This window comes from Sabethes cyaneus, chromosome 3 (assembly GCF_943734655.1).
Source record: "Sabethes cyaneus chromosome 3, idSabCyanKW18_F2, whole genome shotgun sequence".
NCBI classification, from domain to species: Eukaryota; Metazoa; Arthropoda; class Insecta; order Diptera; family Culicidae; genus Sabethes; species Sabethes cyaneus.
In genome coordinates this window covers 155850968-155868859 of record NC_071355.1, presented here as the reverse complement: position 1 = coordinate 155868859, position 17892 = coordinate 155850968, and the positions used below count along the sequence as shown (strand labels likewise).

Here is a 17892-nt window from a genome sequence, read left to right as displayed (position 1 = left end):
TGCAGAGAGAATTCCAAAGAAACAAGTGAAATTACCCGAGCAGGAGCGAAGAGCAAAATAATACAAAAACAATATCAAACTGTGTAATAATGGTATATTTTGTTATTGATAAGATATGGAGCTACATTGATAGCACATTTTGTTATTGATTAGATATTTAAAACAGTGGTTGTAAGATGAGTTTAATAACTGATTTTGTTATCATATCTTATTTTGGCCTTAAAATGACATTCGATATATTGATTAAAGAGAGTTTAGCTTATAAATATTTTATAAAATGATTTTTTAATGTCTCATATACTACTGCATTTGTTATTCAATAGCTTAATAATACTAAAATATGTTATTCTAAACTCTGAATACAGTCATGATATTGCTTTGTTATTCAAATAACACAAGTAGTTATTCTTTTGGCCTTAAGGGAGTAAAATTTTGATATTATTTTTTGTTATTTTACTAACTATGTCAGCCAAAACAAGACCAAATTTTGATACGAGTTATTCGATTGCCAATAATACATTTTGATATTATTTTGCTCTTCGCTCCTGCTCGGGTAGAAATGATACTTAATTCCATTTAACTCATTGAAATCAAGGGGAAGGAAGAAAGCGTGGACCTCCCGTACCAAACACTTCCCTTGAAGATATTGATTGATTTACAGGTTACATTATGCAGTCGTTGGGACTATCTTTGCTAATAAAGGTTAAGTGATACTCCTGACCCTCGAGGATGAACTTATGGTTTTTAGACCAAAAGCCAGGCTGCAATACGCCCAGCCAATAGCGCCTAATTTCGCTCTCTGAAAAGAGAAAATAAACTCTCATTCGACCCGTCAACGTCTGCAGAAACATCCAAATGGAAACGTAATTGAATATTACTCTTTAATTTTTTATACCTATTGTTTTACCCTTTATAAGGCAGTGGCAACCATATTGCCTACTTTTTGAAACGATGGTTCTGCAATTGATGAAGGATTGGTAGGGGAAAGAAATGAAAATTTTGGCGAAGGTGGGGAAGAGCGAAAAGGAAAGGTGGGGGGGATATTGGTAGCTTCGCTTGACAAGTAGTCATTTTGACTCCTACCTTTTGTCCAATGCTGGAAGGTGCATGAGACGAACCAAGCTATAATCTGAGATTATAACCGGATTCGAACCCACAACACCCGCCAGGGCATGTGGTTCGCTGGTACTTGTACCTTTGAACCATAGAGGCACTGGACAAAAGGAGACCGCAAAATCCACTTATCAAGATAGCGACGCGTTTTGGTTGGGTTATCGGATTATAGCTTGGTTCGTCTCATGCACCTTCCAGCATTGGACAAAAGGTAGGAGTCAAAATGACTACTTGTCAAGCGAAGCTACCAATATCCCCCCTCCTTTCCTTTCCGCTCTTCCCCACCTTAACCAAAATTGTCATTTCTTTCCCCTACCGTCCCTCCATCAATTGTGGAACCATCGTTTCAAAAAACATTAATATATATGTATGACCGCATTTCAAGGTCAAGACTAAAAACTTGAGATTAGTCTAACTATATTGCCACCAACGAAAAAAATTGTTTTAGCTTCTCTAACAATATTACTTTAGCATATTATGTACTCAATAGGTTCTGATAACCTTTGGCAACATTGTCAAAGTTTTTCAATCGCTGAATTTGTAAAAATGGTAATTTGCGAGCCACTTTAATGAACACAAATCTCGATTTTTGAGTGTCAAATGTAAATTTGGTTTAAATTCGTAGAAAAACCGATAAATTTAAAACTTTTTGGATGGTAATATTCTATTTACGGCGTTTTATGATAGATTATGCGGATTTATCCAAAAACTTAGTACGAATATTCGAGAACATGTTTTTTGGCTTAACTGGCAACGTTTTGCGCTAGACGGGCAGTGGCAACTACATTGCCACCAATTTTTTCAAATTTTTCAGCTATTTTTTCAACAAAAAGAATATTAATGGGTTCTCTCGAAAGTGAACATTATGTTTCGCTAAAGTTTGTGTTAATTCTACGCTTAGTTGCCACGGTAAGGGTTAAGGAGTATATTATAAATACTAAATGAGTTCACTTAACACGGAGGGTCAGAAGTGCGTTCCAATCACCGCAGGGGTTCCGCAAGGTTTCATACTGGGCCCGGTGTTGTGGAACGTCATGTATGATGAGGTGTTAAAGCTAAAGTTCCCGGTAGGGGTTGTGATTGTAGGATATCACCTTGGAAGTGTACGGTGAATCTATCAGAGAGGTTAAGTTGACGGCTGCCCACTCTTTAAGTATTGTCGAAGATTGGCTGCGCTCCAGGAAACTGGAGCTAGCGCATCATAAAACGGAGGTTATCGTGGTGAACAACCGCAAGTCAGTGCAGCAAGCAAATATCAGCGTCAGGAACTGCACTATTTCGTCAACGCGGTCTTTCAAACTCCCGGGAGTCATGGTCGACGACAAGCTCAAGTTCAGGAGCCATGTTGACTATACCTGCAAGAAGGCTTCCACAGCTATTTCAGCATTGTCTCGTATGATGTCTTATAGCTTTGCGGTATATGGCAGCAAGCGAAGGCTTTTAGCCAACGTGGTTCAGTCCATACCTAGGTATGGCGGACCGGTGTGGTCATCGGCATTAGGAACCAAAAGCTACTTAGGTAAGCTGGAAAGTTCCTATCGTCTCATTTGTTTGAGAGTGGCGAGAGCGTATCGCACAGTTTCATATGACACAATCTGCGTCTTGGCGGGTATGATGCCTATTGGCATCATCGTCAGTGAGGACGTAGAGTGCTTCAATCAACGTGGAACTAGAGGCATACGGAGTACCACAAGATCGGCCTCGATGACCACATGGCAGCGGGCATGGTCTAATTCCACAAAGGGCTGGTGGACACACCGACTTATTCCGGAAGTATCCGGGTGGGTCGACAGGCGCCACAGCGAAGTCAACTTCCACCTGACACAGATTCTGTCAGGGCATGGTTGTTTTAGACAGTATCTGCACAAGTTCGGGCATGCGGAGTCCCCCGAGTGTCCCAAATGCGTGGATGTAGAAGAAACTGCAGGATATGTTTTCTTTATATGCCCTCGTTTCGTGGGCGCGAGAAGCAACATGCAGACAGTGAGCGTTCAGGACACTACTCCGGATAACTTAGTCCAAAAGATGTGTTCTAGCTCGGACTATGCGTTCTATTAGTGCTCCATAATTGCAGAGCAAGTGTTCCGAGGTTTCGGTCTCGGCATTACACAGGCGACAAATGTCATCTTGTACGAAACCGAGATTCCGAAGATGATATGGGGCCATCCAGATACCACGTGGACAGAAAAATACCAATTTTCAACCCCCCCGTCCCCCTCCGTGGACAAACGTGGACATTGACTCAACCACCACCCCCCCCCCTCCCTGTTTGTCCACATGGACTTTTTTTTCCTTATGTAAAATTTAACAAAACAGAACTGCATGGTGTAAATTTTGTTTTCTACTTGATTTTTGCAGTATTTATTAAAAATGCTTACGTGAAAAGAAGCTCCAGTCAAACGGCCCCGGCACAATGCATGCGGTTTTGGAGTCGCTGCGGAAATTTGAGTTTTCCATGGATTATTTGTCAAATTTATGCAGCGTATTAGAGGTGTTAGTACCTTAGTTCTTCTGTTCATAGTGATCTTGTCTACAGCGAATTACTATCGATTGCAAGAAAGTCCGTTTCAGCTTGACTTTCGCTCGACGATTCTTCTCCGTCAAGAATATCCCTGTCAAAACATAAACAGAACACCTCAGCTTGGCCGTCTACTTCAACACAACGAAGCGATTTGGTTCGTTAAATTTTCTGAAGGCGAATCCTTCCGTAATACTCGGTTCATGTGTTTACGTCATCATATGCCTCATCCGAAGATAAAACTTTACTTGAGCCTAAAAACAATCACTGATTAATACTAATACCTATGTATAATTAATTCAATATTTTTGTTTCTAATTTCTGTTTTTGGTATAAAAAACTTGTCCACGTGGACATTTTCATACTCCCCCCCCCTCTAAACTGTCCACGTGGTATATGGATGGCCCCTATTTACTCGGACAATGTCCTGTCACAAGACCGGTAAGTGTGCTGAGATCTCTCTTATTGAGACTCAGCAACTTTTGAGTAACCTTAATACTCGGCGTTATAAATTTTTTTGATTGTTTGAGCGATTGTTTTGATTGCTTGAGAGATTGTTTGTTTGTTTATTTATTTATTTATTTGACAATTATTGTAACGTAAGACATAATGCCTTTTTTGATGCTACAATTAGGTGGATCTCTGGTAATGCAAAATAATTAATTTCAATTTAATACTATAAACTATATTTTCAGTTTCAGATCTTCTAAAAACATTTGTCGATAAACAAGATTTTAACGTTTGTGGTAGATAGTTCCAATAGGAAATGCCTCTTACAAGCAGAGATTGACCGTAATACGCAGAGCAATGCAATGCGGAAGTTTATAGTACGAGTGTTGCGTAATGGTTCTAACTTTTCATATATATATATACTAGCTGACCCGACAAACTTCGTATTGCCACAAATTAACATGTGTTGTACATAAATCATGAATCTCGGATGATCTTTGTCACAATCTCGAGTTTTGCAAGCCCCCCAGTGGGCGGCGCTTCCGACGGCGGGTCACCGGCAACACTCGCGACCGTCTCGTCCTGAATGATGTAGTGTTACTATAGATAGTTTTTGTGGTCTTGTATTGACTAATGTTTTATGGAAGAGTCTTGAATTTCTCGAGTTCGATTAGTTTTCGAGTTTCGCAAAAATTTCTGTTTTATTTGTATGAGAGTCCATATCCCCCTACCACAGGGGTGAGAGGTCTCTAATTATCGTAAAATGAATTAAAGACTCCAAAATCTCCCACATGCCAAATTTGGTTCCATTTGCTTGATTAGTTCTAGAGTTATGAGGAAATTTGTATTTCGTTTGTATGAGAGCCCCCCCTCTTAAAAAGGTAAGGGGTCCTAATTCATCATAGAAAAAATGGTTGCCTCCAAAAACACCCACATGCAAAATATGGTTCCATTTGCTTGATTAGTTCTCGAATTATGAGGAAATTTGTATGTTATTTGTGTAGAAGCACCCCCTCTTAAAGTTGGGAGGGGTCCTAATTCACCATAGAAAATATTTTTGCCTCCAGAAACCTCCACATGCCAAATTCTATCCGGTATAGATATAATCCGGATTTCTGGTTCGTACAATTTTGAAAATAGTAACACATGACCGAAACTCATAGAATTTCGAAAAAGGACATCCTAATAGGTTAACTGAATAGTGAGATACGCTGTCAAATCTAGAAACATTAAAAACATACCTAGCACATGCGTTTACTGCAACCCGCAATTTGTTCAGAGAACCAGCTGATGCATTGATATAAAGAAAATCGGCATAGGTATATTAGGTGAGGGAAGAGCAGGCTTTTGAATATTTTGAGTTTCGTGTTTACATCTAAATATCTAGCTACTATGTTGAGCTGCTTTAATGTACCGTAGATTTTACCGACCTGAGCATTGATTTGAGAACTCCAGTCTAAGGTCGACTTAAATATTACACCAAGTATATTAGCACGGTCCACAAACTCGACCTGCTCACTTTCTAAAAATAACTGTGGAGGACTGGGAGGGATTTTCAACTTGCACAGCATCATTGCTTTAGTTTTTGACATATTAATAGGCAATAGGTTGCGTAAAGACCATTGAAGGATTCGTTCAAGATCATTATTGATCAGCAACGATAGGGTGGAACTATTTATGTTCTACTTTAACATTCTACTAAAGTAAAAATTGTGATCCTGGACCGATGTGATTTCAATTGATTTCGGTAGCCAATATATTGCTAAATATCTGTACAAAATTTGATTGGCTGCTTCTGAGCAGTTTTTATGTTATTGGCATTTGAAAAGAGCATATTTAAATTTAAAATTTACCCACAGGATGCAACTACTTGAGAAAGGCTAGGTTTAAGAAAAAAATTTATATGTGAAAATTTGTTTAAAATCATGCGTAGAATTTGATTATGAGCATTTTATTGAAATTACGCCGCTGACTTTATTTTTAAGCTCGTCGAATTGTCTTTAAATCTGTCCGTAAAAATTTTCCATCTTCCGAATTAAAAATCACTGCAAAGTTTAAGAAATGAGCGCGCATGTATTTGTGTAGGACGGCGTCATTCGTCATTCTGCGAAAAAATCTGCAGATCATACAATTTTACATGGTGTGTCATAAAAACGTGGATGTTTGTAGTAATTTGTATTGGATAGAACGGGAACAGGCAATTACGAATTAAACCCTACTGTTGGATTCCTTCTATTAATTTTTAGATTGGAAAACTACTGAGACTTTGGGGCATAGTCAGTAGTTATAACCACGTTTTAGCTAAACCCAACCTAAATCCAACTTACATTTAAGAGTGTAAGAAAACAGCTAAAAATTAGGTTAGGTCATGCCTCACAGGTGTTCAATATGTAAGAACACAAACATAAATCAGTTGTAGTGAAGCTGAATTTCGGCTGAGAGAGACTATCGCAGTAAGTAAATTTGTAGTTCTGGACCGAAATCTATTCTGTACACTGACAGTTACTTGTGGAATTTGCAAATAGCAGACGGCTTCGTTTATCGAACACAGTTCACAAATGACTGTAGTTATCTTACTAGAAAAGATAATTTGCGAAACAGTAAACATGGTTTTGTATGTGATTTAAAAAATGGGCGATATTTAGTAACCACTTAAACCCTTTCTGACGATTAATGCCTGTATTGCGTACAAATGACAAAACAACGGGAGATAGTTTCCCAAACAAGAAACAAATCATAAATTTAGTCGTTTCCACTATTACTTTCATTTCCTCCCGGGGATCGCTCCATATGGGGTCGTTCATTATAGCTGTTTATGTCAAACAAAGCAGAACTTGACAATGCGTTAACAACAGGTTGGATATCCGGTGTATTCGGCTTGCCGGAAGTTAAATTTCCGGCAACAATGATACCCTTAATTACCCCTGCGAAGAGGTGACAAATTTAACGACTTCCCGGTTAATCCATTTTGTAAAAGCAACTGGTTCATTAGAAACCCTCAATTTCCATATTCTTTCCGTTGTTACCCATTTCACTTTATGCCGCCGGGTGGCTGAACTGAAACGAAACCCGTCCTGCTCCTGCTGCTAGTTAGCATAAAATCCTTTCGAGTGGAGAGTGTGTTGACGGCAGCAGCAGCCGCACCTCCACAGGCTTGTAATTTGAATGTGATGCAAATGAATTTAATTTAAATTGCCGGAGAAATTATACCGTGACCGAACAGAGCACCCCTCTTTGGCGGTAAGTTTTTTGCGGAACAAGAAAAAATCGCCCACTTGGCGACTCCTAGGAGGTGCCATACTGCATGGGTATGTGTACGTTGTGGTATACTTACAGTCAACGCTGACTTTAATTCGCTTCGACACCGTCGGCGGTACACCGTTGGATGCAATGCAGAGGTATGCGCCCATGTCCAGGCGGGAGATTTTCGATATCTCCACCGATTCGCCGTCCCACTCGAGCACTGCAATTACCGATCCGGCAAAGGCGACAGGAAGAAAATAAGGAAAATTTATTAATGCAGACAGTTTGTGTTGGTGTGGTTTGAGACGCTGAAGCGAACAACGGCTAGGACGACATACGGTTCGGCAGCAGTTGTGGAAAACATTTTCTCTATGATAGGTTTACGAGTGTGGGAATTTCGGAAAGAACAATTAGCCAGTTGAAGAATGGCTTCGCTTACAAAGGTCTGCGTTTTCCACTAATTTAGTGCAGTTTTTTGGTACAGATGTAAAAGTGAGCGCAAAAGAAAGAAACTTTTGATCGGAATTCTTTTAGTAAAAAAAGTTTTATAAGTTTAATGTGAAAATCATAGAAATAATACATATGAAAATTATAAACTAAGATTCAGAGGGAAAATAATAAATAAGATAGATAAAAATTATAATATAATACAAATGTAAGGAAACAATTATAGGAACTGAACGAAGTACAACAGTTTAACTCAGAAAAGAGGAAAATAAAACAGTTAAAACAGCAAAGGCAATTAAATTAAAATAGAAAAATGTAACTGTAAACAGCAATGGTCCTTTCAGTGATCCAATTACCGAAATGTCGTTTGCCGATTTCGCTTTACCAAGGTTCTCGCATGTACCTGCAGGCCGCCGATACCTACCACTTAACGACTTATTAATAGCTATTTTAGAATTATCGTCCCGCTTCCACTTGACTAACGGATGAGGGCTCCCGGTGGCGCGACATTTCAACGTCACGTTGGATCCCTCCCGGACAATGACGTCGCTCGAGCTCAGCGAATCGTCAATGTTCGGCGGCACTGAAACGAAACGAAAAGCAGACGGAAAAAGTCAATGAAATATCCCAAACGTGATAGGTTTGCTGCTGCACCAGAAATCGAATCAAGAAAAAATAAGGTGATGAATTCTTCGCTTCGATGGCTGGCGTTCCAAGCAAGGATCGGACGGAAAAACGATACTGCCGGTGACGGATGGAAGAAGGCAAACTTCGATATATTTTACTGACGGGAAATGAAAATAAATAAATGTTTATACCAAAATTGTTTTTTGCCTTTTCAGCTTTATATGTTTTCTATGGATAAAGGCCTGTTGCTGAATGCGGATGGATGTACCTTTATTTTTTTTCCGACGATCGCTAGGGTGATTGTCAAGCTGTTCAACCGTACTGCAATATATACGATGGATGTGGACTAACGAAACACGGCAGCTCTCGTCTCGGGTATTTATGCCCCGGATGACGGCAATGATCGTAATGCGATTTAAATTTAAATTGAGTTTTTTCTTCGAACTGCAGTGCAATGCGAAACTCTGCAGCACGTTCGATGAATTACCTGGTAGTGACGAGAATCGATTCGTGATTGTTTTGCCGAATGTTTCCTAAGTAAGATGAGTTTTTGGACAGTAGGTCAGTGTGGTTGTCAGTTTGTGTCACCGAATAGCCTATGCAGTGACTGATTGACTTTTTAAACTTATTTCGAGTTGGAAGTTTATATTTCCCGCTTTCAGTTTATTGTTGCGCTGTTGTTTAACTCTTTTCTACTAAGATAATCAAAGTATGTAAGTGAACCATGAATTTGTATGAAATTTCCATTTAAACATTTGTTATTGAAATAAAAGTTTACTTGATTAAGAGACTATACTGATTTTTAGTAAGAAATCTGCTGTAGGACAATGTTTAATTGAGTTAAGCTCAACTATTGCGGTTTCGAGCATAGTGATTAGATGAGAGAATTTCGATCATCAAAAAAAAAAAAAAAAGGTTTTTAAGATATTTATGACAGACCTCCAAAAATAAATTTCATCAGTACTTCTTCAAAATCATATAGGATTCAGATAACAACAATTTACAGACTACAGACAATAAAATAAAATCAATATCAAAATCAAATCAAAAGAGTTATAAAAAAATTCACGATTTCAAGCATTCAAACCTTCATATTTTGCATGTTGTGGGTGGTACTGAACAAAATTTTCAGCCCGAAAAATCCTTGGTGATAGGATGATATTCATTCAGTACAAAAAAACTGTCTAACATAGGTACTGAATGGCTCTTTTGATTTGATTTTGATAGGGTAAGGGCACTATAATTCGACCTAAGAAACCAAACAAATTGCAATATATCGTCCAAATAGTGCTGTTTTTTTTCGAAAATATGATAGAATAGTACAAAAGGATGTATACTCAATTAACATTTAAAAGGAAACAAGTGTACGATGTATATTTTTCACTCATTTTCTCGTTTCAATTCAATATCCCATGGAGCTAATTTTCGACCCTTTGTTTTAGTTTTCGACCTTTGCGTGTTCTAATATTCGACCCAAGTACAAAATAATGTATTTTCAAAGTCGAGGGTCGTTTAAATTGATGAATTTAATGCAAAAAATAACTGCAACATTTCTGTAATATAACATTGATATTATTTTTTTAAAAACTAAACCGTAAAACTTTTTTGGAGACTATTTCGATAACCCTTCTCGTTTGCATGAATAGATGGAAAATGTTTGAAATGCAATCCCGGAAAACGCCTGAAATCATACAATTACTTTCGGGTCTGGCTGCTTTCCACTTTCAAGGCTTTTGAACTATGGGTCGAACAATGAAACAAGCGGATTTGAAAGCATACAGCAAGCTATTTCGATCGGTCGAAATCTAAAACACAAACAGTTTCACGTTCCAATTTTCGTACTTTTTTAAACGTCTCTTATTACATCATAAAAAACAAATACGCACTGCAACAAAACAAAATTTGACAGAAATATTGCTTTTTCTTTTTATAATAACATATTGCATGAATTCAGTTCCTAATATACACAATTTATGGAAATTTTGATTCCGTATTTGTTTTCACTAGACGAAAAGAAAACACTCGAACTCCAGTCCCAATTTAAAAAACTTAATTATTAGGACGTACAGACGCAAATTTTGGTGGGTTATTGCAATATTTCTAGCAAAATAACAACCTTGACAATATCCCAAATAATAGCTTTTCTCTACCTTTTTCTTAGGAATCTATTTGATGAATGTTTCAGCAGTGGTACGAAAAATAGCACGGGGTCGAAAACTAGATCCCTTACCCTATTGATTTTATTTCGTCTGTAGTCGTCTGTAGTTTGTAAATTGTTGTTATCTGAGTCCTATATGATTTTGAAGAAGTACTGATGAAATTGATTTTTGGAGGTCTGTCATAAATATCTTAAAAACCTTTTTGTTCGTCCGTTGTGGAAGGCCCTACGTTGTGTTTTCTAATTTTCCTTCCTGGCCTCTGCCAATTGTAGTAAACTGTACCGGGCAATTAAGGCCTGGTGAATTTGGATCACCGAATCAGTGAATCACGGGTTTCTTTATGTTCAGTTACTGAATAGTACACTGGTTTACTATACGAATTATATTCACTTATATCACAAACGGGGTAACAATTATGGAATACTGGCGGCTGCTGGTAAGCAGGCCGGCAGTGGCCCTAAGTCAACTACATTTCGTTCTAATCTAGCCACGTAACAGTGGTGGCAACAGAGACAAGTAGCAACTGGGCTACTGCATGTACTGAACAATACTAAGAATGATAATGAGAATGATAGTGATAATAACGATACTAACAACTGATAATAATTGCTGACCAGCATCTGAGCTGGTTTATATAGATTTTAGTAACAATAGCGTGAGGCGCAACAAAGACTTATTCTTATACTGGAAGCGGGAATACATAGCGTGGCTTTCATGTAGGTCACTCACGAGTGACGACAGTGATACCGACCGCAGTACGGGCGGCGTGTCCAAACATACTCCCCCCCTTGAAACCACGTGGTTTCAACATTCATCCGGGGGTGGCGGGGAAGAAGTTGGCTATGTTGTGTGCTTGCTGCACAGGCTGATGGCAGCGTCGATGAAAGCAAGATATCTGCGGCACCAACCAAATAACGTTGAACCAGTTGATGCAGATGATAACGCTGAGGACTGGCTGGATGCACTGATGCAGCTGAACGGCAATGGATGTGCAAGCTGCGCAAACAGATGAGCAGCATCGATGCTGTCTGCATTTACGAAGGGCAGGCACCGATGGACTCGGCTGCCTTGGTGATGAACAAGCAGCGATGAACTAAGCTGCGTACGTGACTGCAGGCATCGTTGATATCAGCATGGGATGCAAGCCAAATGCATCCGAATAGACGAGCGATGATGCACTGGAAATCGCCTGCTACCTGGCCTGGTAGCGGTAGGCAACGATGGACTTAGCTGCTTCAGTGTTGTAAGCTGCGATGAATCGTTGCAGCGGAAGGCCGTCTGGTGCTGAAGCAGGAACCGAAGGAACTGACCATAGGTGAGAGCAGATGACCTGTCTGACTGCAGACGGTTAAACTGAAAACGAGGTTGGCGTAAATGGGTTGCATTTAGCCTGGAATTACAAAATACTTAACTCATAACGTTGGTGGGGCAGCAGTTTCGGTCGCCTCGGTTGACCAGAAACGCGCTACCCCTGAATGCCTTTGTGCTGGAACACGCCTTGCCACGTAAGACATGTGGCTAACTCGATGAATGCACTACACTGCTGTGTAATCCACGATGACGAAAGCAACGACTGGAAAACTGTGCTGGCGATGAACTTGTAGAATGCGTTCCGTTGACTCTACTCAGCTTGCCGGCGGACGCTACGCTCCGACCGGCGGTTTGGAGGGCTACGCTCCTGAAATGTGGAATCTGGGTTCCACGACACTTGACACGAAACTGGCGATTCACGCCAAAGGACTGGCTGTCCTTGAAAGACAATCAAGTCGACGGTAAACGCTGCAGATAATGAATCCCCGGATGGCCGCTCCGGCGAATTCCACTAACCGGTGGACGTTGCACTCTGACCGGTGGTTTGGAGGACTAAGCTCCCGAAATGTAGAGGCCGATCTCTACGGCATACAGCATGACGATAAATTAGCAGAAATAGCACAGCACAGTCACTGCGGTCTTGTTACCACAGCGAGACAATAAACCATGGAAATCATCGTGGCTGGAGGCGCTCCAGCATCGGCTGAACCAGAAAACTCCCCTGAAACTTCGAGACTTATCACGCAGAGGTGACACAGAAAATTGCTGCGGTTTGGCACGCCACAGCAAGACGATACTACAACTCATTGTCGAATTCACTTTTTAGTAGGACTGATGGCATTTTGTAGCAGGAACGATGGTACTATATAATACGAACAACTGCTTGCCAAACTCCAGAATATCCCTAACACAATTTCACATGAACAAATCCGATACCGCATGCAGCGGTTTGAAAGCAGGAACAACGTTAGACAATAGCCCTATTGTGGCTCCAATCGATGACAATGATACAATGGTTGCGTAGTCGAATGTGCCTTTCAGCACAATAGCCTTACAACAAAGGCTCAGATTCCTTGCGCTCAACCGGTAAACTACCGGTCAGCCAGTGTTTTTCAGCACATTCACGGAGTTTCACCATGACGAGATAAATTTTAACTGGAACCGTAACGGTATTAACACAACGCACTAGCACTGATAGTACAATGGCGGCAGGCGACGCCGAAACTGTTGTTCGCATACACGTAAAAAACTTGAACATTGTTGTACGTTCCTGCCTCGCAGTTATGGGAGCTGACGTCCCGCGAGTAAACAGTGCACTTAAATGCGGCAGTGTATCGCACTGGAAGGGACCGAACGTGCGATGCTAGTTTCGTATGAAACTCGGGAAGCTGGTAATTCACTACTGCCGAATATGGTTCGTATGTACGCACTTTAGTGTACATTCTCGGATGTATCATTTCAATTGATCACATGTTCAATAAAGTAAGTTCACTTGGTTGTTCTTGATCACGGGCGGGTACAGTTCACCGCGATAGCAAAGACGAAATAGAAAGAACGATAGCCGGCGGCAAACGAGGTTCGCCGACAGCGTGACGATAGCCGGCGGCAAACAACAAAAACCGGTAGCAATCCAACAACCGGTGGCAAATAACGAAAGCCGGCAGCAGGTGACCAATCCTGGTCACGGCACCAAAACTATGTTCGTCCGTTGTGGAAGGCCCTACGTTGTGTTTTCTAATTTTCCTTCCTGGCCTCTGCCAATTGTAGTAAACTGTACCGGGCAATTAAGGCCTGGTGAATTTGGATCACCGAATCAGTGAATCACGGGTTTCTTTATGTTCAGTTACTGAATAGTACACTGGTTTACTATACGAATTATATTCACTTATATCACAAACGGGGTAACAATTATGGAATACTGGCGGCTGCTGGTAAGCAGGCCGGCAGTGGCCCTAAGTCAACTACATTTCGTTCTAATCTAGCCACGTAACAGTGGTGGCAACAGAGACAAGTAGCAACTGGGCTACTGCATGTACTGAACAATACTAAGAATGATAATGAGAATGATAGTGATAATAACGATACTAACAACTGATAATAATTGCTGACCAGCATCTGAGCTGGTTTATATAGATTTTAGTAACAATAGCGTGAGGCGCAACAAAGACTTATTCTTATACTGGAAGCGGGAATACATAGCGTGGCTTTCATGTAGGTCACTCACGAGTGACGACAGTGATACCGACCGCAGTACGGGCGGCGTGTCCAAACACTTTTTTTTTGATGATCTTTTAGACAAAAACAAATCCAACCAATAGTCAGTGGTAGAAAACATTCAGTTAAATGCATATTAGGAGGACGCCATTTGCGAATTACGCGGACAATTTTATGAAAGATTCACACGTACATTTGATGACAAAACACAGCTTCTTTTTCTTGATAAAGGTAATAAAATCACTGAAACGTCGGATTATTAGAAGCAAAGCGTTGCACAGTGGAGATTTCTTTGCAAAAAGTCCTTTATCTCAATATCTCCAAATGCCGCTGGGCTACATTAAATATTTTGACAGCAAAAGAAAGATATTTTCATGAGGATTCCAATGGCGTGGTCCTTATTTACGGCACGCTTCTGTTCCGACCAGTTTTGGCCAAATAAAAGGGACTTTACCCTGCTCTTTTAAGAGTACAGAATTTGTATTGAGCAATAACTCTGGAATCTGCTGGGATAAAACTTTTTTTCGCCAAAAGAAAGCTATCTTTATGTAGATTCTGATGGCAGGGTACTTGTTGGCAGCAAAATTAGTCATTTTACCCTAATTTTCTCAGTTGACACCAGCAAATTAAAGTAGCAAGATCTTTATTTGACCAAAACTACAAAAAAACAAACATATGCTGTAAACAAACTCCAAACTTTTCGAATGCATATAAAAATAACTTTCTTTTGGTATAAAAGGATTTAATTTATCCCAGCGGAATACAGAGATATTCACTTTTATTGATAACCATTGGTAAAATAAGGGTAAAATGCCGTTTATTTGACCAAAACATCATGAAACAACCATGTGCCGTAAACAAATACCATGTCATCGGATTCCTCTTGAAGAAAGCTTATTTATGGCGAGAGAAGATCAATTTTATCTTAGTGGAATTCAGAGATATGGACTTTTACATCTCTTTATGTGGTGACGAGTAGGGTAAAATGCCTTTCTGTTAGCAAAAACTGCTAAAAACAAATGCGTGTCGTAAACAAGCATCACACCATTGAAATCCTTATAAATATATTTTTCTTTTGACATGAAAAGATAGCTCTTAGCTCAGCGGCATTTTGAGACATAGAAATGAAAGACTTTTTTGCGAAAAAAAATCCCCACTGTGCGTTGTTTCAGCTGCTATCAAGTGACTGCAAAGCAAAAAATATAGTTTCACAGTCGATAAGCGTGGATGCGTGGATTTTGTAGATTCAGGTATGTACTTTAAAAGCACGCATTCTGATTTTGAAAATATGTGCCAACGGAAGTGTGAGATGTCGTGGAAAACTGTAATGTTTTGGAACAAAATCTACTATAACTTCTTTCTGGAAACAGATGGCAACTGCCTAGTAGCTTCAAAAATTCATCATTTTACGCCCTAAAAGTCATCCTAACACAGTTTCTGGATTGGGTTTCGAATAAAAATGTTAGAGCAAAACAATTGAATTTTTAAGACCCACTCTGACACAATCTAGAAAGATCATTATATATTGTAAACAAAAACTTCCGAAAACATGAAATCTGTAGAGCAAATAGTTTTCCAGATATTGATTTTTGTCTTGCATTTTCGCTTTTTCGACCATAGTGTATTGTTACTAGAGAGAACTTTACCTGTTAACCACGATTCTAAGGAGTAATAAGTGCTAGAAGGAGGACAGAGATTGTGCAGAGTTGTCTGTACGAATTGAACTGTCTGTATTCTGTACGATACCTTCGAAGACCAGTATTAGTCTTCTATACCTATAAAAATGGATTTCTGTCTGTCTGTCTGTCTGTCCCTATATTCCTCATAGAATCGAAAACTACTGAACCGATCGGAGTGAAAATTTGCATGTAGGGGTTCATGGTGCCGGGGAAGGTTCTTATGATGGTTAGAGATCCCTCCCCCACTAAGAGGGGGGGCTCACTTACAAATCTATACCTATAAAAATAAATTTCTGTCTGTCTGCCCGCATGTTCCTTATAGAATCGAAAACTACTGAACCGATCGGCGTGAAAATTTGCATATTGGGGTTTTTGGGCCAAGGGAAGGTTCTTATGATGGTAAGAAACCGCTCCCCCCACTAAGAGGGGGGGCTTCCATACAAATGAAACACAAATTTCTGCATAACTTGAGAACTAATCAAGGAAATGGAACGAAATTGGGTATGTGGGGGGTTTTGGAGGCAGGAATTTTTTTAATGATGGTTTGAGACCCCTCTCCCCTGTGGTAGGGATATAAGGACTAATCAATAACAAAACCACCAAAAACTATCAATAGTAACATTAGATAATTTAGCGCGAGACGGCCACAGGCCGCGAGTGTTGCCGGCGACCTGCCGTCGGAAGCGCCGGCCACTGCGGGGGGCAGCCAACCGTAGAGATCACATCTATCTAGGTTTATTTATTTTCCTAGATCTACTGACCTCTATTTCTTTCCTTCAGTTGGGTTCTCCCTGGTTTTTCGTGAAATCGTATTCTACGAAACTCTATATTCCGCATTATGGTCAACCGAGAATTGGTGTTCCGCAAAATGGTATTCGGCGAAATGGTTTGTAATGATGGCGAATATTTAAATGCTATCCGCTCTATTTCATCAGGCTAAGCAATGGGGGGAGTTGTTTTCTACTTTACTGTGAGGAAAATTTGTATATTAAAACACCCATGAACTCCCCAGAAACTTGCAAAACTCGAGATTGTGACAAAGGTCATCTGATATTCACGATTTATGTACAACACAGTTTATTTTGTGGCAATACGAAGTTTGTCGGGTTAGCTAGTAAATAAATAAATTAGAATTGCGAAAATGAGTTTTACGAGAAGATGAACCCAATTCGTAAGGGATAAACAGAATCCTGACATGGGAACGGACCACGGAAGGGATCTGATCTCAAACGAGTGCGAGGTGTTCGATAGGTGGTAGCCGTTTTTCGATGAACACCTCTATGGCGAAGTTGCACAAGGTGGCAGAACGGAAATTAACCTAGGATATCCATGGAAGATAGTAATGTCTTAGCACCTGATCTTTAAGTTCAAGTCAATTGAGGAATCGAGTTGTCCAACAAAACCAACCAACCAAGACTAACTAAGCTGTAGGTAAGAACCGCTTACCAGCATAACTTTATATACATGGTCGAGAAGTGTTGGCAATGGCTCTACACTGTTACACTGGAAGTGTTATTTTCAAGATTTGGGAGGAGGAGAAGCTACCGCAGGAATGGATGAAAGGAGTTGTTTATCCCACCTACAAAAAGGGTGATCGGATCGAGTGCTATAGCTATCGTGGTATGATAAACGTCGCCTACAAGGTATTCTCCGGTTACGCCGGTCGTCACTGATAGTACAAGATTTCATAGGGAATTATCGGGTGGGCTTCATGGGAGCCACAGATCTAGCAGAAACGTTTGAAGTAAAACGTGCTTACACATCATGACTTTATTGGCTTGAAAGCAGCATACGATCTTGTCGATTGAGATCAGCCGTAGCAGATGATGCACAAACACGGTTTCTGGAAAAACTTACGCGACTGATCAGAGCTACATTGGATCGAGTGATGTGTTTCGTAACATTTCGGGGACGCTCGCGAGGGTTTAGATGCGTCGAAGGCCAAATACATGAAAGAAAGAGGCACAAAGGAGCCAAACGAGCACCTCCCACGGACGATAACCGTTGACGGCGACGAACTAGAAGTGGTAGATGAGCTCATGTATTTGGAATTGCTGGTGACCATGGACAACAACACTAGCAAGGATATTTGGAGACGCATTTAAGCAGGGGATCGGGCCTACTTGGCCCT

At 40.2% G+C, this 17892-nt stretch overlaps 1 protein-coding gene across 1 annotated transcript in view; it reads right to left on the bottom strand.

The window, feature by feature from the left end:
- Positions 1-17892, bottom strand: part of LOC128739168 (lachesin-like) — a 152628-nt gene that overhangs the window by 77532 nt on the left and 57204 nt on the right. The window contains exons 4-5 of the mRNA XM_053834597.1: positions 8196-8354; positions 7416-7544 (exon numbers count right to left, since the gene is read on the bottom strand). Of these exons, the coding sequence (XP_053690572.1) occupies positions 7416-7544; positions 8196-8354 (288 nt within the window). The remainder of the gene's footprint in view (positions 1-7415; positions 7545-8195; positions 8355-17892) is intronic.